The following is a 22,136-nucleotide window of genomic DNA, read 5'->3' as shown; positions in this document are numbered from 1 at the left end:
TCTACCACATATGACAAAATGGTCCTTTCTGATCGCAGCCCTTCAAACATTTGTAACCAGTGTTAAATGCCAGCAATCTCTTGTATTGAAGCAGATAAAAAGCCATCTAATTTCCATAGTATTTGCCTCTTCATGGAATTTTTTTATATTCCTAAATCTATATCTCAAACTTCTTTTAAATCTTCTTAATCTATTTTTTAAAATTTCTTTTAAACCTACAACGCGTGGGGGGAGGTGTTGCATAAACATTAGCAATAGCCTTTTATAGTAATAAAGTCATTACTTATATTTATAAAGTGTTCTAATATATTAAATGTACTAAAGGGAGTCATGTCCAACTTTAGGGGGCAGTGCTCATCTCTGTTTCCTAGCCAAGAGCCACCAGTATTGTCTGAAGACACTCTAATGGTCGTGTGGCTGGTATGACTATATGCTGAGTCACATAGAACACTATTACTTCACACCAAAGTAGTACCTATTTATCTACTAGAGTTTGCAAGCTTTTGAATTGCTAGTTGGCAGGAACTGGGGCAAGTAATTGGAGCTCACCCTATCATGTGGTGTTTGGGTCTTGAACCCAGTCTGTCAGTATTCTAGCTGACAAGCTCAACGTCTTTAAGTGCTGAGCCATTGTGCCCCCTTAAGTATACTAGTAGAATACAAATCCTTGTAATATTTAATTAAAGTAGAATTATAATTAACAAATTATTTAATAATCACTCTATTCCAAGGAGGAAGAAAAATGTTAAAAGGAATAATGTAAAATATGGCAAAAATTCTATAGCAACTGAGTCTTGACATGGCTTCAATTGTGTAAATATAATTGTTGGTATAAATAGATGTGCATCAGTTAATTGGCCATCTTACTTTATGCTCTTAATTTAAGATGTAGTTATTAATGTTTTTTTCCTTTTTCATTACTCTTGAGTGAAAATTAGCTTTTAGCAGATCTGTGCATAGAAATATAACACATGCACATATCGATTGAGAGAGTCACATCTTCAGTACAAGTTTCAGCTGGACCTGGCAACCTTAGACTGACAATATGAGGAACATTGCATTGCACAGGATGTTTATCTATATTGTTACACTGTACTTTATGTTTTCTTTTGATAAGAGAATTGTCTTCACTTTTCAGCTAAGAACATAGTTCTGGCAGGAATAAAGGTAAGAAGAAAAACATTCTAATTTTTAAGAATAAATATTTAGTATATGTTTATTTTAAAGTATTTGCTAATGCTTCCCTAAAAACTAATGAGAGTGTCATGAATTTCACACAAACACCAGCAAAATACTAAAAAATTAGTATCTTGATTCTAAGATGCATATATATAGGACTAAAAAATATAAATGTCACAAGACATCGTGCTGGGTAGGCCTGGTGCTCCAGGCGGTGATGATAACAGCCTAATGGACCGTCTGAGTTACTGGCAGCCTTGGTGGTGGCAGCAGCCCACAGCAATGCCAAGATGCGTCAGGTGCGCAAGGGGAACACGCTTCATTTGCGGGCCAAGGGCAAGACCCATGAGGGGACGGAGGAGATGACCAGTGGTGACCTCTCCAATTGCCAGCCAAAACAGATAGGTGGAATAGGCGGGCTGATGATGTCTGGCAGGAGTCACCCCACACCCTCCTCACCTTGTCTTGGCCCATGGTGGCAACAATAGCCAGAGGTTTTTGAAAGGGGCTTCCAACCTGCACCCTCCGGTGGTTCACAGGTATCCTTCTTGGGACCTTCATATGGTCCTTAATGCCCTTACAAAGCCCCCCTTTGAACCCCTTAGAACAGTGTCTCTCCGTTTCCTGACTCTGAAGGTAGTGTTCCTTGTTGCCATCACTTCTGCCAGGAGGGTTTCCGAGCTTGCTGCGCTTTCCATCAGACAGGACCTTTGTTCCTTTCACGATGATAGGGTTGTTCTTCATCTGGACCCCTCATTTATTCCGAAGGTTAACACCTGGTTTCACAGGTCCCAGGACATTGTTTTGCCTGACTTCTGCCAGAGGCCCAGGGGAGAGACATGCGGTCCAACCTGCTGGACACCATATGGGATGGAGCAGGTGTGTCCGGTGGTCTGCATCACATGTCTCCCCCACGACTCTGCCTTCTGCTGGTGCTGCAACTGCCACACCTGCTTTTTGGGGGGCCAGCTGCTGAACCCCTGCTGGTGGACACCTTCCACCCCCGCGCACACACATTTGAAAAGCCAGTAAATACAGCTGTCCTGGAAATAGTAAGGGACCGGCCCATGTTGCTTTGGCCCGGCTCGGCCCTTCCCATCCCATCATGGAGACTCATGTGCTGGGATGGAATGGGCCGAGACTGTGCAAGTGGGCACTTGCTGCCTCCTACGCATATATGCACCTACCAGAATGGTATGGTATGGGCTGAAGTGATGTGGGCTGGCTCCTTACCATTTCCAGGATGGTTGACCAGGCCGGATCCGACCACATCATGGGCCTTGAGCTTGACATACATGATTTAGGCCAACTAAGTCTGGAAAAGGCCAAGTCAACAATAATAGGGATAATCAAGGTCATTGATTATTAAAATCAATGGTATAATCTAATCCTAAACAAATATAAACAGGCCTTTTCCAGAGCTTACTTTGATGCCTCTCATCTACTTTACTGGTGGGAGGATTTCATTGGACTCCTTATTTACAGAGACTGTGCCCTTGTGGATCTAGGGAGGTAGAAACTCTTGTTCATATCTTCATATGGTGTTTTAATCATCCCAATAATTTCTAAATTCAAAAGTCACAGTGATAAATATTATGTTTACTATTTTTAAGAGTTTCTAACCCTGCACCCACATATAAGGTGGCCAAATATCTTCATCAAAATACAAAACTGTGCAAAACTTAATTAAATATGTTGCTTAATTATTCTTTTTTTTTTTACCCTTTCTCTATAATGAATTGTTATGTCAAATTATCTCTATATTTTTACTATAAAGGCTGATCATAGTCCTTAATAAAGTTATTTGGTTGTCTCATAATCTCAAAATTTTGATTATAAATTGTTATGGTCATAAGTCGAGTCACCATGATCATTTTTACAATGGTCCTTAAGTAAATCATCATGGTCATTAAGCAAATCACGTGGCCTTAAATCTGAATCCCAAATGCTGTTTGCCAAAAATGACAAAAAAGTTGTAAAACTTGACCATGTGACTGTAGGACAGTGCCATCAGTCATTAATGCAATCTGTTTGCCAAATGCCTGAAATGTAATCATGTGACTTCAGAGATATTGTAACAGTGGTAACTTTGAGAATGGATTGTAAATAACTTTTTCTCCAGCACAACGATTGGAGAATCCATGGATGGTTGACACATGCCTTTCTGCCCAGAGACTGAGTCCATGATCTTTGCCACACTGCTTGTCAATTGTCACTTTCCCCAGTTCACGACTCAGTCTTGCTCTAAGAGGTTGTGGCAAAGATTGGCTCTCAATCTCTGGTGAGAAGCATGGATTCTTCAATCTGTCATTTAGTGCTGGCGGGTTAGCTCACAACGCTTTTAAAATGCTGCCAAGGATTTTTTCCACCCTTTTCCCCTTTCTCGGCTTTCTAGCTGTTCCCTGTAGCTTTCCTTCCTGACAACAGCGCTTTGTCAGGGAGAGTTTTTCCCGTGTGTGGGAAGCCTGCCGCTCACTTGAGGCGTCACTTGCCCAGGCTTTACATCTTTGAAGCACCGCAAGTCACTCAACAATTAGGGGTTTGGGGGGCTTTTATTTATTTTTCCGGCTTTGCAGCTTCAGCGGTTCACTTTTTAGAGCCGCTTGCATTCCAGAGGCCAGTCTGAGAGCCTCCTTTGCCTTGGCCATCCTCTGCTGCCAGCTTTTCACAGGGGAACTTTAGGAACACGGAGCTACAGGGAGAGTGTGCTGGCTACCAGTGCTGGTTTGCTGCCATACAAGCTGCCAGCCCTACTTAGCCTCATATTAAGCAGCAGTAATCTCCTGGGCTAAGAAGCTGTCAAGAAGGCTGAACAGTTTCTGTTGGCCAACAGCATGGCAGGGCAAGAAGCCTATTCTCCTTCTCTTCCCAACAAGAGATCCAGCTCCAGAAGAGGTAGATCAGCCAACCAGGAAGCAGCTGGCAAAATTAGAGCCAAGGCTACCTTACTCTAGAAAACCTTCTAGAGCTGAAGAAAAGGATGCTGACAGAAGAATGAGGGCTCTGGAGAAACAAATTTCCAGAGTGCAGAAGGCACAGCAGGAAAGTATTACATCTCTTGCCTTGACTGAAGCAGTTATTCCATCACCCACCCCAGCCAGCTTTGCAGACTAGTATTGCAGTTCCTATGAGCTGGTCACCAGAGGGTGATAGGGAACATTTTTCTATTTTTCCAACGGAAGGTCAGGTTGAGACAATGCAGTTTCCCTTTGACTGTAGGGTTCCTGAAGGAGCTGATCCCCATGTTAGGGAGAGGGCTTTCACCCCTGAGGCAACTTTTACTCCCGCTGCGGCGGGGCTCCGCCCAATAAATAGGCAGGGAACTGGTCTATCTGAAGAACTAAATTCCTCATTTCACAAGCTATCTCCAAAGGAGTAGTCAAGGGAGTCATGTTGTTTTTGTTACTTCTGAGTCCCCTCCTCAGCAGTCACATCACTATATGTATACTAGAGAGGCTGGGAGGTCACATGGGGCTTCATCTCCCGCCCATTCAGTCAGAAGCAGGGCATCTGTCTTAGAGGAAGTGGACCACATGGAGCAAGAGTTCTCAGTCGATGACCTTGACCTTGTCCCTGAACTCATCTTTCATTGGAATTTTTCATCCAGCGCTGTTCAAGTCCCTCCTTCATAAGGCCAAGGCCACAGGCCAGATTGGGACTTCTTCATCCACACCTGTGGGACCATCAGGTCCTCATGTGTCAGACAAAACTGAGTTCTCTGAACACAGGAAAACATCCCCTGCCCCAGGTTTTTCCTTGAGGTAATTCAGAGACAGTGGAACCAGCCTGGTACATTCCCTAAGCTAGGTAGCAATGACAGGAGGCATTTTAATATGGCTCCTTCTCTGTCAGACACCTTGGAGTTGCCCTGAATGGATGATCCTCTGGCCTTCCTTGTTTCCCCCTCAGCAGTCTCTTGGGACATTGCTGAGGCTCTGGAGGCTAAGGACAGGAAGGCGGAAATGAATTTCCGCCGGACACACTTAGCAAATGCGTGGGCAGTTAAGGCGGCCACTGCCACCTCCTTTTTCGTAAGGACCTCCTTACTTTGGCTCAAGGAGTTGCAGGCGAGGGTTCCTCCAGAGGAGACACGCATTCACCAAGACATTAATAAACTGGTGGCAGCAGCTGAGTTTTCAGCTGACTCCTCGCTGCATGCTGCCCGTTTCTCCTCTAGGTCTCTCGCCTCAAACAACACCTCCCCCAGACTTTTATGGCTTTACCAATGGCAGGCAGACGCCAAAACCAAGTGTAGGTTGGCTTCGGCTCCCTCTTCTTCTCTCTTCGAAGAGGCCTTGAACCCATTGCTAACGTAGAACAAGGACAACGTAAAGTCTTGTCCTCTATCACTAGGAGGGCTGATAGGCGGGCTTCACCTTATGGGCATAGCTCTTCTTTTCGTCAGCCTGATAATGTTTCTGATCACTCCTCCTTTCAGCGCCCCCCCCCAGTCTGATCAACAAGACAGATCTACCTTTAGAGATATTTTCAGTCAACAACAGCAACCTCAGGCCAAGTGGCCCTTTCGTGGAGAGGGTAGAGTCCCATTCGCTGCTTCAAGTGACTACCAGAGCTGTCCCCCCATTGGTGGGCATCTACTTGCACACCAGTGGGAGAAGATGACTTCAGATTTGTGGTTTCTGAATACTCTAAGATTCGGCTTAACTCTGGAATTTCTCTCCATTCCTCCAAGGCACTTTATCCATTGCCCCACCTCCAGAAACTCCATCAAGAGGGATCTCCTGGACAAGGCAATTCAACATCTCCTGGACATCCAGGCCATCGAGCCAGTCCCAGAAGATCAACGGAGACACGGATTTTACTCGATTGTTTTCCTTGTTCCGAAGTCCTCAGGGAGGTTCATTTGACGTACAAGAGGTTCAAAATGTACTCTCTGCAGTCAATCTTGGACAGCATCAGGGAGGGTGACCTCCTGTCATCCATCGATTTGACGGAGGCATACCTCCGCATCCCCATCCATCCTTGGCACCGATGGTACCGTGGGTTCTGTTATTCAGATCACCATTTCCAGTACAGAACTCTACTGTTCAATCTAGCTTCAACCCCTAGGTCCTTCACAAAGATCCTGGCAGCACTGGCTGCGCACCTCAGAACTATCCCAGTGCGCCTCCAGTGCTACCTGGACGATATTCTCATCCAGTCGACTTACCCCAGCTTGCTCAGGAGGATCTGGAGATGACAATCAGTGTTCTCCAGGAACACGGATTTTCAATAAACTTTCAGAAAAGTCATCTGATACCTACCACCCGACTGCTCCATTTAGGAGCAGTGATAGACACCAAGCTCTTTCCCAGGAGTGACAAGACAGCATCAAATCCTTAGTCACTCAAATCAGGATGTAATGCCTTGTTATGGCAGTTCTCTCTCAGCTCCTAGGAAAGATAGTCTTGTGTATAGCCATTGTTCCATGGGCCCAATTGCACCTAAGGACTTTGCAATGGTTGCTCCTACCATTCCAGAGAACGGGAAGCAGCAATTCCAGTGCCAAGTCAGGGTCCCATTGGAAACCCTCAGGTCCCTCAGCAATAGCCAGGGGGACACTGTTCAAGGAGCCCAGCCGCCTGACCTTGACCTCAGATGCCAGCCTGTTTGGATGGGGAGCCCATCTCCAGCAGCAACTGGCTCAAGGACAATGGTCTCAGGCAGACCTGAAGAGCAACATCAACTGGCTGGAGCGCCAAGTGATCTACCTTGCCCTTCGAAGCCATGGTAGAGGGACAATACCTATTAATCTTGACAGACAATGTGGCCGCAAAAGCACATCTCAACCACCAGGGGGGTACCCATTCGAGGTCTCTCGTGCGCAAGGTGAACCACCTATTTCTCTGGGCAGAGACTCACCTGAGTTCCATCAAGGCGGAACACATCTCGGGGCTGGCAAATGTGCAGGCAGACTTTCTCAGCTGGAGCACAGTAGACCACTCTGGCGACTTCACCCAGACATCTTCCAGGAACTATGCCAGAGGTTCAGCTGTCCAGTCCTGGACTTATTCACCACCCCAACTAACTCGCAACTGCCCAGATACTTCACAAGGTTTCCAACTCCGGGAGCAGAAGGAGTCAATGCCCTTCACTGTCTATGGCCCAAGGGCCTGTTGTATGCATTCCCTCCCCTCCCCATCATACCGGGAATGATCAGGAAACTTCTCGTGGAGCAGGCAGAGCTCTTGCTCATCGCACCCCATTGGCTCAGACGGCCATGGTATGCAGACCTCCTCAGTCTCTCTGTGTGCCAGCCTTGGAGAATCCCTCAAGACAGGGTCTCTCTCAGCCGGGGGTCTTGGTCCACTCGGAGTCTCAGTGGCTCTAATTGACCACCTGGCACTTGAGAGGCGGATCCTGATGAGGACAATTTTTCACATCAGTTTCCATCCCTCAAATCCTGGACTTCTTGCAAGAGGATCTAGATAAAGGGTCAGCCCCTAATACTATCCAAAGACAAGTAGCAGCCTTGTCTTCAGTATTGAATTACAGGGACTTAGACTCCATAGCACACCATCCAGTGGTGCACTCCTTTTTAAGGTGGGCGGTTAATTTAAAGCCACCTGTTGTTCACAGATATCCAACCTGGGATTTAGCTAAGCTTTTACATGCCCTTACCTTACCACCCTTTGAGCCTCTCAGGTCTACGAGTCTGCAATTTTTGTCTTTCAAGGTTGTCTTTTTAGTTGCCATCACATTGGCCAGGTGAATCTCGGAATTGGCCGCTCTCTCTGTAAGAGAGAAACTCTGTACCTTCCACGCAGACAGGGTGGTTCTACATTGGGATCCCTCCTTCGTCCCCAAGATCAACTCCTGGTTCCACCGGGCCCAGGAGATAGTGTTGCCAAACTTCTTTCCAGGTCCTTCCCATCTGCTGGAACAGAGATGGCACACTCTGGATGTATGACAGGCCTTATGCAGGTACATAAAATGGACTTTGCCTTACCGAAAATCCAAATCACTGTCTCGTTTCAATCTTCCTCTCTGGGTTCAAAGGTCACTTCATTGACCATAGGCCGTTGGATAAAGGTGTGTATTGCAAAGGCCTACGAGACACAGTTGATTCCGGTCCCCAGACCATTAACCACCCATTTTACTCGAAGCGCTGCAATCACAGCCACATGGGTGATGAACGCTTTGATCGAAGAGATCTGCAGGGCAGCAACATGGTCCTCACCATCTCCCTTTGTGCAACACTATAAGTTGGATGCTTTTGCGTCAGATGAGGCTGTGTTTGGGAGGTGGGTACTTCAATTACTGCATGTAGCTAGGGAGACTCAGGACCAAAATCCACACCCATATGGACACAAGGCTTTGATATGTCCCATCTGTGGACTATCCAATTGTCGTGCTGGAGAAAGAGTGTTGTCTTACCTGAATGCTTCTTCTCAGCATGGCGATGGAGAATCCACTCCCTCTCTGGGAGGCAGTCATGTCCTTTGTCCAGCACAGGACCACTGGAAGAGCCAATGCCACCAAGGAGTCCTTCAGATTGCTGCACCTTCATCGTGAATTGGGGAAAGTGACAGTTGACAAGAGGTGTGGCAAAGATTATGGACTCAGTCTCCGGGCAGAAAGGTATGTGTCAACCATTCATGGATTCTCCATCACTGTGCTGAGAAGAAGCATTCAGGTAAGACAATGCTCTTTTTGAATACCTCACCATGGGACACTGCCATCAGTCATTAATGCAATCTGTTTGCCAAATGCCTGAAATGTGATCATGTGACTTCAGAGGTATTATAACAGTGGTAACTTTGAGAATGGATTGTAAATAACTTTTTTTGAATACCTCACAACTTTGAATGGTCATTAAGTCACCGGTTGTAAGTCAAAAACTAATTATAATTCATAGGCATGATAAATGTGTGGTGGTGTATATATTTATGATGTTGCATCACTGTTACTTCAAATATACTTTATTACTTTCTTATATTATTTCAAGGCTCTCACTATCCATGATACCAAACAATGCAAGACATGGGATTTAGGAACAAATTTCTTTGCTTGTGAAGATGATGTTCTAAATGTAAGGAACAGGTCTGTACAATGTTTAAAATATTGTGAGCAAATAAATGTATGTTATCTATATTGACAGATTTTACCATTGTGTTTAAAAATTCACTTCATGGTCCGGTCTTCAAAATTATTGCAATCCTTGTATGACCTCTATCCAAGCTATATTTTTATATCTACCGAAGAATATCAATGAGATCATATTTCCAAATTGTGGGTAAAATTATACGCTACATTGGTGTGCAGGATGCAGTTATAGCAATTTGTTTTCTAAATAGTAATATCTAGTGTGTAGTGTTTACTAATATTTGAATAGTAATTTATGGTAACCAATTTATAGCCAATTTTCTTTGCTGTGAAAAATATTCATAACTTTATACATTAAAGATTTCATTAAAATAAATTATATCAGAATCAAAGTTTAGAAAAAGAGATGTCCTTTATTATCTTATCTGTCTATCGATCGATCGATCGATCAATAGATGGATTTTATACACACACACACACACACATTATATCTATATCTATATTATATATCTATATCTATATATCTATATCTATATCTATGAATGATTATATAGATACCGTGTTTCCCCAAAAATATGCCCTGCTACCCTGAAAGTAAGTCCTAGGTTTTTACATGTGCGCCCAATATAAGCCCTATTTCCCAAAATAAGCCCTAATTAAGACCCTGCCCACTCCAGGATGCATGGATAAAAATTCAGATAGGCTGGGGATGGAGGGGTGGAGCTGCCCTACTACTTACCTTCGGACAGTTGCAGCCAGGCCTCCCACACCCCAACACTTGCCTTGCCAGACCATTTCTTCTGTAGTTGGCAAGGCTGACAAGATTTTCCTGAGCCTTGCAGCCGATAATAGAGGTCTGGATTGCAGAGACCTTCAGGAAAGCCTTGCTGCAGAAAAAGTTCCTGAAGAACTTGTGTGTGTGTGTGTGTGTGTGTGTGTGTGTGTTTGTGTTTGTATTGTTCAAGGCAAGAAATTATTGACTTGTCTTCTATATTAGTGACAAAATAGTTCACAAGAAGAATACTAAAACAAAACAAAATTAAAGTTTTAAAACTGTGTTACAAACTCTTATTGTAATCCACTTATAGAAAGTTTACCATGGCATCTGATCTATCCCAAATCATCCCAAAAGCTATAAATAATTTGTCCTGGATCGAATATCCACATTTGCTTCTTAATTCCATCTCTTATCAATTGTTGCTTAATTAAATGTAATAGATTCAGTCTCCAGAATAAGTCTACCTTCTGATCAAAAACCAAATACAGTTAATTATAATAAACCTACCAGTTTCCCTCGGTGTTCATAGAAGAAAGGAATTTGTCACTTTCCCTTTCAGTCAGATTTCTGATATTATAAGAATATGCAGACTTAAACTTTGGTACAACAGATTAAATCCACTTCATTAGTTCTCCAGCCTTGAGATTGTCTCTTTGGTCTGGAACTGGGTCAAAGTCCTTTGCGTATCTTTAATCAAAGTTTAATGCCCTAACTTATTTTGCAAAATCAAGATTTTTAAAGAGAAATATGGTTAGAAGCTGCATATTCTCTCATTCTCCTTTCAGCCACTGTTCAGTCATTTTAATATGTGAAACTTGATCAGAGAACAAAGAACAAAGAAAATATGTTTTCCTCTATATTTCAATCCAAATTTATAAGAAAGATTCTATAGAAATAAGCCCCAGATATTTTGTAAATTCAAAACATATAGAAATCCAATGGTGGGAGTGTAAAAACCTCTTCAACAACCCCCCTCCCCGAATAGTGCCACGTAGTGAGGGAGGAAACAGAGGTTATCCAGAATAACATACTGTATATCACAGAGAAAGAAAAAGCAACCGGAATCCAACAAGGTGTTAAAATAAATCAGCATTCAACTGCTAATCAACTTTTGAAGCAGAAAAAAATCAAAATGAAGCCATAAATCCAAAAAGTGAAAGTTAATGCTCAGAAGATTAAAGTGCTGACAGGAAGGTGTATAGGCCCCTGACGTTTTGATCATTTCCAGAGGGTCCATGATTGTCCAGAAGTCATCTTGGGTTATTCCTAAATGCTCTCATTCAAAACCAGGGAGTAGCATTGCCATAGAACCAGCTTTGGCAGTAAAATAAGCAGATTAAGAGAAAAAAGAAGCAGTTACCATGCAGGAGCTATTTTGAGAGGAAGTTCCAAGATGTTCTGTATTCTGATTCAGAACTGGCTTGTTGTAATTGTCATTGCTCCTAAAAGAAGTATCCCCTCTTTTGGGCTGAGTTACGTTCCCCCACCCCTGGAATCTTATTGCTGGTTTTAATGTTTGTGGGTCAGATAATCGTGGCGCATTGTGGGCACTCATAGATAGTGGGGCTGCAAACACCTGCAGCTTGATGGTCAATAAGCCATAGCCCAGTAGTGCACCGTGGCCCACAGATGGGAGACCCCTGGTTTACCAGAAATGAAATGGAACATTTGCTTAGATTTTACCCTTGAAGAATAGGAAAAGAAGACAGATTGATAATGCAAATCCATGAAGAAAGCCACACCATAGCACAGGTTATTTGCCTTGTGAAGTTTCCAGCAGCGAAATGTGAGGTACATTGAAAGTAACAATTATTAAGGTCAAAAACTGAGACTTAACAGCTTGTGCTTGGCAAACAAGTTCTGGAAAACAGGAAGAGCTACTTCTCTTCCAGGTGTTAATTGAAAAATAGATCAGTTACAGAACAGATATTATAGGTACTGTTTGAGTCCATGAAAAGTAGTGTTAAAGTCTTGTTGATGGGTACAGGAAATAAAAGGATACCGCCAGATCCAAAACACTTCCCTCTTACTCTTATTGGAAACAGTTTAGAGGGTAATGTGGTAAAATGAATATTAAAAACATTTTCTGTAAATGATAATTAAAATACATAGTGTAATTGATTCTTTGAAAGATAAGTATAATTTCACCTTGCTAATTCAAATTTAGGTAAAATAAAACAAGTAACCAACCAGAAAGTCCTGATAATATTTGTTCAGGTATAACTTAATCAAATTATATATTTCTGAAATTTACTCTTTATTGAGTTAATGTAATATTCTAAATAACTAATTGCTTCAATTAGGAAGGTTTTTGTAATGTGAATGAATGCTAGTTGGGTTTTTGTCCTTGTTGAAAATATTAATGGACTGGATTATATATGAGAACAGGTGATATAATTATTTGTTGCAAATATGTCTATAGAGCTAAACTTGAAAACTGGATTGTAACTGTGATCAGGTAGATGCATCGGAAGGCAGGGTAGAACCTATATGTCACACCTATTAATAATACAATTATTAATGCACTTCAGAGCTGAAGCAGCACAGCATCACATTGCAGAGCTGAATCCTTATGTCCAAGTGATGTCATCAACTGATCCATTAAATGAAATCACTGATATTTCTTTTCTGAAACAATATCAGGTATGTGGTATCTTTTTGAAATATTTTCAATTTAATTAGCTTTGATGCCTACAATATCCACTCCTGCCCCAAACTCCTGCTTTGTACATATTGAAAACAGCAATGAAATATTTCTGTAAATTGAAGGCATTTAAAACTCTGGTGCTTCCTTTTGCTCCTTTTAAGGAAAAGCTTAGACAGTGAAAACCTAACCTTTTCTCAGTTTTTCAAACACTTGAGAAGTTGGGTTAAGAAGGAAAAGGAGGGTAAGTATTTCTTTAAAGTTCTTTTAAAAGTAATAAAAAGAAGAGGGAGAACTATTATTTCTGAGTATTCAAATTCTGTGTACAAATGGAAGGTGACTTCCTCCTTTTCTCATCACAGCATTATGTGCAAAGGATTTGGAAATGATTTGCTTTACCTGTCTAATGCGAATATAGAGATTGTGAGTCTTGCCACACTACCACGAGTGGACAGTGTGTGCATTGTAATGTGTATTTTGAAGAAAAAAACATTTAAAACTACATTCTGATGTATCTTAAATATGGCAGATACTATGTCCTCAGAAGGATCTTTTTTAAATGCCTGATTGAATATAAATGATTATAGGTATGTGTTGGTGTATGCTTGTGTATGTTTATGTAGATTTATTGATTCTGCCATAAGTTCCATCAGGAAGGATAACATGATGAAACTTGTGCTATTATGTCATGATGCAGAAATTGCACACACGTACTTGAATCAAATAACATAAGCATTAAAGGATATAATTTGTATTTTGATATTTTAATGTTTCAATTGTCTTCCTGAAATAATCTTTGATGGCTACAAATCCTTCTGGATTCTGCTTAGTTTAGAAATTTTCATTTATATCTAACTTAATATGCATATAGTTACATCACCAGATTTCCTGATTATCCTTAGCTGGAGCCTGCTGGTCTTTAGTTTAGTACTTTTCCTATATGCTTTACTGCTGGATCTTAGATATTCTGTAGGCTTATATTAAGTTATGTGTGGCTTCCCTGTGCATTGGCTTTTTTAAAGCATTGTTTAGGATCAGCTTTTTAAAATAGTCTTAGAACCTTCCATAGTCAATCTTAATGGTTATGATTGTGTTATAAATACCATATGCACAAAAATTAGGTGGTTTTTAATGTAACAAATGCTATGGAAAGAGCTCAGAATTATTGAAAAAGCTGTTTAGTCTCCTGACATGAGGTGAATAGAACCAGTTTCAGTCAGAGGAGCCCCAGTCTCTAGCTCTCTGTTACAGATTTTTTTTATTAAGTATGGCATTTTTAGGCATTTTAATTGGTAAGAACCCCATTACAGCATAGGATCAGTAAAAACTGGTAGTGGCACAAGTCCAAGAAATGATGAATTATATAAGATGGATTATTCAAATAAAGAGAGAATAGTTCATTGCAGAAGTGAAAAGTATATTAATGTATTTCTGACATATCTAGCTGAGGAGTTAGATTTTTACATCATAAATATTTATTCATATTACAGTAATTGAATGTTAGAAATCTTTATTTGGTGTAGATAAAAGAAACTGGATTATATGATAAATTTGTTGATCTATAAGTTACAGGTTATAATCAACTTTGTGTTAATCTGAGATTTATGTTTGGACTATTTTTTTTAAAGTGTGTCATATTAACTGAGATGAAAATGTCACTGCAGAAGAAGATTAATGCTTTTTGCCATACACAGCATCCACCTATTAAGGTAATTCTAAATAATAAAATACATTTACTAAACATTTTCCAGTGCAATCTCTTCTAAAATAATTTTGTAATCTGCGTTGACTTTTTACCTGATTCATACCATTCTGAACTACTAATAGAGCAAATTATTTCCATGTTAGCAGTGCTAAATGTTGTGGATAGGCTAGCTTGCTCTTGGACCATGATATGCCAAATCCACATGGGATAACTTTTAAATCATTTAAATTAATTCAGCCTTTAATCCAACTTTTCCAACTTCTCTGTTTTATAATTTAGTATATTCAAGTTGCTAGAAATAAATAAAGGGAATTTTAAAGACATTCCTTGGTATTAGCAAATGGAGTCCAAGTGTATACACACACACACACACACACAAACACACACACAAACACAAACACACACCGTATTTTTCAGAGTATAAGACGCTCCAAAGTATAAGATGCACCTAGTGTTTGGGGAGGAAAACAAGAAAACAAAATCTGCCTCTTGCCTCCCAGCAATTTTTCTCCTTGCAGCAAACAGCAAATCATACTAGGAAACAAATCATAAGGATACAAGCAATATAGTCATACTGTCATAAGTGGGAGGAGATGGGTGATAGGAATGATGAGAAGATTAATAGTAATAGTAATGCAGTAAAATAGTAAATAGTAAATAGTTTGACAGTGTTGAGGGAAATATCTGTTTAGCAGAGTGATGGCGTTCAGGAAAAAACTGTTCTTGTGTCTATTTGTTATGGTGTGGAGTGCTCTATAGCAGGGGTCCCCATTACGCGGTCCGGACGGTACCGGGTCATGAACAAGCCTTACCGGGTCGCTGGTTGCTGGGCGCGCCATCTTTTTTGGTAAAAAAAGCAATTTTTCGCCAAAAAGATGGCGGCGCCAGCGCCGGTGAGCTTTTCCGGTAGAAAGCCATTTCTACCCGAAAAAGCTCACCAGAAGCGCTGGCGCCACTGATTTTATCGAAAAAATCACTTCCGTGATGTCACCGGAAGTGATTTTTCGTCAAAAAAGATGGCGGCGCCCAGCTGACGCTGGAACCGGCGCTGGCGCCAGCTGACGCCGGAACCGGGCCGCGGCGTCGAAAAAGGTTGGGGATCCCTGCTCTATAGCGTTGTTTTGAGGGTAGGAGTTGAAACAATTTATGTCCAGGATGTGAGGGGACTGTAACCAGTTTGCACTTCGTACAGATATTATTTGAAATGTCCATGGGCAGAAATAAAAACATAACACACACCTTGCAGTTCACCATAATGCTAGCCTCTTTCTCCATCATTTTTATTATTCTTCATGTAGATACATATATATATTCATTTATAGACTTCATGCTTTAAATTGTTGGCTGTAAGATTTGCACTAGGTTAGGCTTGTGGGCCACTAATCTGATCTATTGGACAAAGGCACAGATCTCTGTAGCTCACAGTGTGAACAACTTTTCTCTCTCCAAAAATCCTCTGGTCTGTGCAAATGCTATTAGTGACTCACTTGGTATTCGCTCACATTTTTAAAAAAGATCCAAATCTTGGAAGTTATCAATCTTCAAATATCTGTATCCTCAAATTAGATTTTATGAAATATTTTTCAATTATATTTTTTATAATTTTAATGTTTAAAATTAATTTTTAATTTTATAGAATTCATATTTGAATGCTATTATCCCTAACATAACTTTTGATTGCTTTTGATAATCATTTTTATTTGAGTACTCAAAAAGGATTTGTTTTCCTTCTTCTAAACATCTGGTCGTGACTTCTCTGATATTAAGTGAATTGAAGCTAAAGTTGTCATCTGCAGTCTCTTGTGGAAAAAGCAGCTATCTGTAGTTAGTTAGGCTTGCCTTTTTAAAAGTTATAGGCTTGCCTTTTTAAAAGTTAGTAGAATTAACAGCTTTTATTATTTTTCTGTTTATTTGTTTGTTGAAGTCCTTTAAATTCACAAATTCACAAATTTACATTCCTGTTCAAGCAAGCTAAAAGAAATAAAAAATCCTGGTTTATATCCAGGGTTATAGTACAAATATGACTAAAAGCTTTGCAAGGGTAGTTCTGAAACTATAACTTGGCCAGAGATCTAAAGAGATTGGATAAGTATCTATTATTTTGTTCAAATTCTGAAAAACTCAGTATAGGCCAATTATAAATCTGTATTAAAATGTTAGCATTTTCTTCTTTCATCAGGAATAGCAAGATAAAATATTTAATGCAAGAATTATGAAATCTAACTGTCATTATTTTGGTTTGTTCTTGCAGTTTATAAGTGCAGATGTGTATGGAATATGGGCACGTCTGTTTTGTGACTTTGGTGACGAATTTGAAGTCCTTGATACCACAGGAGAGGAACCAAAAGAAATCTTCATTTCAAATATATCTCAGGTGAGAATGTTTTAAATATTGATTATTTTTTATATGTAATAGATTCTTTTAAGTGGTTTAACTTAAAAAATTAAATTCATAAATAGAGAAAGTATATAGCAGTATTATACAGATGATAATATTTTATGCTATTTTATGCTATGCAGTTATGGATAGTATATCAAAATTGTCTTTTATGGGAAATTTGCTTTTAGTAGTGGTATTGTTCATCAAGATTAGATGTGGGGAAGATAAAGATAAATTCAATAGCATCCACTACTTAAAAATGCCCTAGTTCCTGCTCAAGAGATCCTTAGCCATAATTAGATGGACAAAGCTAAGATAAACAGCACCTAATGATAGTTTTTTTGGTATACCATTTTATATTATTTAATTTTCTTCATACTATATAGTCGAAAAAATAAATTTTTGTGTTAAGAATTTTAAGATAATTTCGGACGTTAACTATTCATTATAGTTAAATATCCTTGAATATTGTAAAATGGTTGCTACTTAACAAACCATTCTGCTTGGACATTCATTATGCCTCATTAAAGGTTAATTTCTCGGGTGTAGTGATACAGTTAGTGGATAATTTAGTTAACTAATTTGAATTACATTTTTTTCATTTGTATAGGAAATATCTTTTTTTATATTCTAGAGGATGATCAAAGTTAACTTCACAAAATATGTCCTTGGAGTAAAAATAAATAAAATTATAATACAGGTAGTCCTTGCTTACTGATCATTTATTAAATGATGTTGAAGTTCCATTGGTGCTGAAAAATGACACTTACAATGGTCTTCAAAATTACAGCCTTTGCAATGTCTTTACAGTCATGTAATCATGATCTGGGTGCTTGACAACACACATATTTTTAAATGTCACAGAATTCTATAGTCATATATGATTGCCATTTACAGTGTTCACAGCCAGCTTCCTTTTTTAAAACATAATTTTATTAAATACTTTAAAAAAGGAAATAAATATTACAAACTAACAAAATAAGATAAAGAAAAGAAAGAAAAAGATATAAAAGTGCAGGAAACAAAAAATACATAACAAAAAAGTAGAAAAATGATTAAAAAAAGAAGTAGCTTCTGATTTTACACAATAAAGATTGCTGTCAGATTTGTATTCCAAGATTGCGGTTAAGTCCTTTGCACAGTCAGCTACTTGTGAAATTGCATCACTGGTTTGGTAACTTTCTAAACATAATTACATCTCCGAATTACTCATCTTTCTTCCAATCACTTGCAAACTTTTATAACATCTTTGGAAAATAATTGATCTATAAAGTGAAGTTACAATCCTTCTTTCATACTCTTTCTTCTGGCAAATACATGCACGCAGTAACACTCCCTCTTCCAGAAAGCTTGTATGGTTACACTGTTCCTTTTCCATACTACCTCTTCCACTTCTCCTTTGTTCCTGCAAACACATACACATATACTTCCGCACACTTCCTCTTTCAACAAACTCAAATGGCCAAACACTCCTTTCTTCCAGCAACAGGGAAAAGTTTGCTAACTACGTGCATTCACTGGAGAAAGAGGGATGGCGTGGCTGCACAATTTTTCTTTTAGAGGGAATGTGTGCCACATTTATGCATGCATTTATAGAAAGAAAGAGGGAATGTTGGGAAGAAAAAGTGTGGGGAAGAGGGATTGTGTGGCCACATGAGGGGGAGTGTGTGGCTATATCTGTGTATGTGATTGCAGGAACAAAGGGAGTGTGAAAGAGGGACAGGTGGCAGTGTGAGTTTTCTGGAGAGAGAGTATGAGCCCATATGTGTGCGTGCATTTGCAGAAAGAAGTTAGGAAGGTGATCATGAAAGAGAATGTGTGGCCATGTGAGTTTGCTGGAATATCTTGGAATTATTAAATAAATTTAGAATAAAATTAAGAGCAGGTAATGTTTTTACCTTAGATGTGGAAGCTAGTTAGTTATCTCTCTCAGCCTTATATTTGGAGGTTAAAAAAATATTCCAGTTGAAAATATTGACAAACTTCCGAAAATCTTACCAATCTTACCAAGAAAATTGCTTGTCCATGTATTTATCAGGAATCAAGTCAAGAATAAGAATGATGTTTGAATTTTTACTGCAATCTTACTTATCCTTGATATTTGGTGGGTTCCAATTTCAGGCGATTTGTGGTATTGTCACCTGCCTTGATAATAATCCTCATAAACTTGAAACTGGACAGTTTGTAACTTTCCGGGAAATTAATGGAATGACATCTTTAAATGGATCCACCCACCAGATAAGTGGTAAGCCAATTTTTTTTCAAACTGTGCAGCAATAGTAAAAACATATTTTTATAAATTAAGTTTATAGCAAGAAAGATTATATACAAAATGTCTGTTCTGGGGGAAATTTGAAATAGTGGGACAATACATTACTATCATGGGAAAAATGATTAATAAGTTAATTCTTACAAAAGGATTCTAGATGCTTGGTTATTCTACTTTCCTAAAGGTTCCTGAATATATTTTATGCATTTTGTATCCATTGTATAATTTATTAATAAAGATTAATAATAATTGCAAAAGTAGCTACTGCATTGTTTTGGATAGACAGTACAACCAAATTTACACAATCCACTTGTAAGAATTGTTTCAATATCTTACTTTATTTTAATGTATTAGATTTATGTAGCAAGTGGGAGATTGAATAGATTCCCAACCAACTTAGTGGACAACTTTGTCATCCAAAAGGTAGAGGAAAGAACTAGAGGAAAAGCTATACTGGACCTAATTCTTATTAACAGAGAAGTGATAGAGGGAGTTGGTCGCCAGAACTTTGGGGCGAGAGTGACCATGTCATATTGGAATTCAATATAATGCAAATACAAGCAATAGAATATAAACAACCAGTATTTTAAACTTTAAAAAAATCGATTTTAACAAACTGGGAGAGACCCTAAGAAAAATTCCATGGATGGAAATCCTAAAGGAGAAAACAACTCAAGAAGCATAGGAAACTGAAAAATATGATCATAAAAGCCCAAGCCAGCACAATACCACTGAAAAAGAAAAACAAGAAATCCAAGAAGAAACCAGCATGGTTGCACAAAAATCTAACTGAAAGACAAAAAGGATACAAAAAAATGGAACAAGGGATGAATGTAAGGCAGAATATCAACAGATAGTCCGAATATGCAAAGATGAAATCAGGAAAGCAAAGGTTCAGAATGAATAAAGACTTGCAACAAAAGTCAAAGATAATTTTTTAAAAAGTTTCTTAACATACAAAAAATGAGAAAAAAGTCAAGGAAAGAGTTGGTCCACTAAAGAGAGAAGATGGCATGGAAATAAGAGGCAGTAGAGAAAAAGAAAAGCTGCTTGATTCTTTTTGCATTAGTTTTCATTAGTTTTCATGTAAAAAGAAACTATAGCTAACTGTAAAAGACAGATTAGAAATAAAAATTAAAATACGTATGAAAATGATATGAGAACATCTGTCTGATCTTGATGGATATAAATCACCAGGATCTGATGGATTATATCCAAAAGTTCTGAGGAGCTGGCAGATGTTATCTCTGAACCATTGTATCATATCTTTCAAAAATCCTGGAGCACCAGGGAACTACCTGAGGATTGGAAAAGAGCTGATGTGGTGGTGCCCATCTTTTAAAAAATTGAAAAAAAATCAGACCCAGGACCCACTGACCAATCAGCCTAACATCAATACCTGGGAAGGTACTGGAAAAGTTAGTCAAAAAGCAGATCTGTAAAAATCTAGAAACAAAGTTAAAAGTAAAAGCCAGCATGGATTTGTTAAAAACAGATCATGCCAAACTAATCTTATTTCATTCTTTGACAAGATGACTAAATAGACCAGTGAAATGCTGTGGACATAGTAATCTTAGACTTCATTGTGGCATTCAACAAAGTAGACCACAATCTACTTCTTGGTAAACTAAAAAAATGTGAGATGGACAGCATCACCAGGTTGACAAATCATACTCAACAAGTAGCCTTTAATGGTACTACATATACATGGAGGGAAGTAGTGGGGTATGATAAGGTTCCATCTTAGGCCAAGTATTCTTCAATATCTTCATAAATGACTTAGAGGAGGGAATAGAATAGCCAACACGCCAGAAAAAAAACTCAGGATCCAAAGACATCTTGACATTTGAACAATGGGCCCTATCCAACAAAATGAAATTTAATGTGGAGAAAAGCAAGGTTTTACATTTAGGCAAAAACCCTCAAAAGTACAAGCAAAATTAGGCAAAAGCTGACTCAAAAACAGTAATTGTGAGAGAGATCTTGGAATCCTAGAGGACGACCACTTAAACATGAGTCAGCAGTGTGGCAGCAGCCAAAAAAACTAATGCAATCTTTGATTGTATAAACAGAGGCATAGAATCAAAATCTATTAGTAGTATTAGTACCATTTTATAAATCCTTAATAAGTATTAGTACCATTTTATAAATACTTAATAAGACACACCTGGAATATTGTATCCAGTTTTGGTTATCACATTACAAAAAAGATGTTGAGACTTTGGAAAAAGTGCAAAGAAGAGCAACTAAGATGATTAAGGACCTGGAGACAAAAACATGAAAAACAGTTGCAGGAATTCTATGGCTAGTATTTGAAGGGCTGCCACAAAGAAGAGGGGATCCATCTATTTTCCACAGCTCCGGAAGGCAAGACAAGAACCAATGTATGGAAACTAATCAAAAAGAGGAGCAACCTGGAATTAAGGAGAAACTTTTTAACAGTGAGAATTAGCCATGGCATAGCTTGCCTTCAGAAGTTATAGGTACTTCATTACTGGAGGTTTTATAACTGTTTTGACTGGACAGCTACCTGTCTGAAATGGTGTAGGGTCTCCTGCTTGAGCAGCGGGTTGGACTAGAAAACCTCAAAGGTCCCTTCCAGCTCTATTCTTGTTGAACTGAGGAACCACCTATCTCTCTTGGTTATGTAGTAGGAGCCAACAAGATTAGCATGCTCTGGATCCTTTCAGTTAAGAGTCATTTTTTGGAACCTAGGAAGCTTTCTCTTCTGTGGCACCTGCTTTCTGGAATGAGGTTCCTCCTGATATCTGTGTAACTCCCACTTTTGACCTTCCTGAAAACCTTAAAGTCTTGGCTGTTCTCACTTCTCTAAACTATCAATGTTATTTTGAAATTATCTTCTGTGTTAAAATCTCAACCAACTTTATTTATGAATTTGATAGACATATCTTCTTCCTTTTCAACCAAGAGGCTTGTTGGTGACCAATAGTTAAATATTTGGCATAAACAGGCCAGTTTTGTGTGGAATTCCATGTCCCAAACATTTCAGGCCACTTTAGGTTTATATGATTCATTTTCAGAGAAACCACCAACTACCTTAGAAGAACATAGTCTGTGGAAGGATTCTCTGAAATGTTCCATTCCCAAAGCAGAGAGTTCTGCATATTACTATTA

At 39.1% G+C, this 22,136-nt stretch overlaps 1 protein-coding gene across 2 annotated transcripts in view; it reads left to right on the top strand.

The window, feature by feature from the left end:
- Nucleotides 1-22,136, top strand: part of UBA6 (ubiquitin like modifier activating enzyme 6) — an 84,867-nt gene that overhangs the window by 16,410 nt on the left and 46,321 nt on the right. The window contains exons 4-9 of one of the 2 annotated variants that reach the window (XM_087945835.1): nucleotides 1,139-1,167; nucleotides 9,128-9,222; nucleotides 12,535-12,646; nucleotides 14,276-14,356; nucleotides 16,604-16,726; nucleotides 18,854-18,977. In XM_087945835.1, coding sequence (XP_087801961.1) covers nucleotides 1,139-1,167; nucleotides 9,128-9,222; nucleotides 12,535-12,646; nucleotides 14,276-14,356; nucleotides 16,604-16,726; nucleotides 18,854-18,977 — 564 coding nt within the window. Of the gene's footprint in view, nucleotides 1-1,138; nucleotides 1,168-9,127; nucleotides 9,223-12,534; nucleotides 12,647-14,275; nucleotides 14,357-16,603; nucleotides 16,727-18,853; nucleotides 18,978-22,136 lie in introns of those variants that run through there. The other variant, XM_087945836.1, reaches the window with a different exon arrangement.

This window comes from Notechis scutatus, chromosome Z (assembly GCF_049901735.1).
Source record: "Notechis scutatus isolate UNSWTSFEM ecotype Mainland chromosome Z, rNotScu1.2, whole genome shotgun sequence".
In the NCBI taxonomy this organism is placed as follows: Eukaryota; Metazoa; Chordata; class Lepidosauria; order Squamata; family Elapidae; genus Notechis; species Notechis scutatus.
The sequence above is the reverse complement of the archived record's forward strand: the minus strand, read 5'-3'. Positions and strand labels throughout refer to the sequence as shown.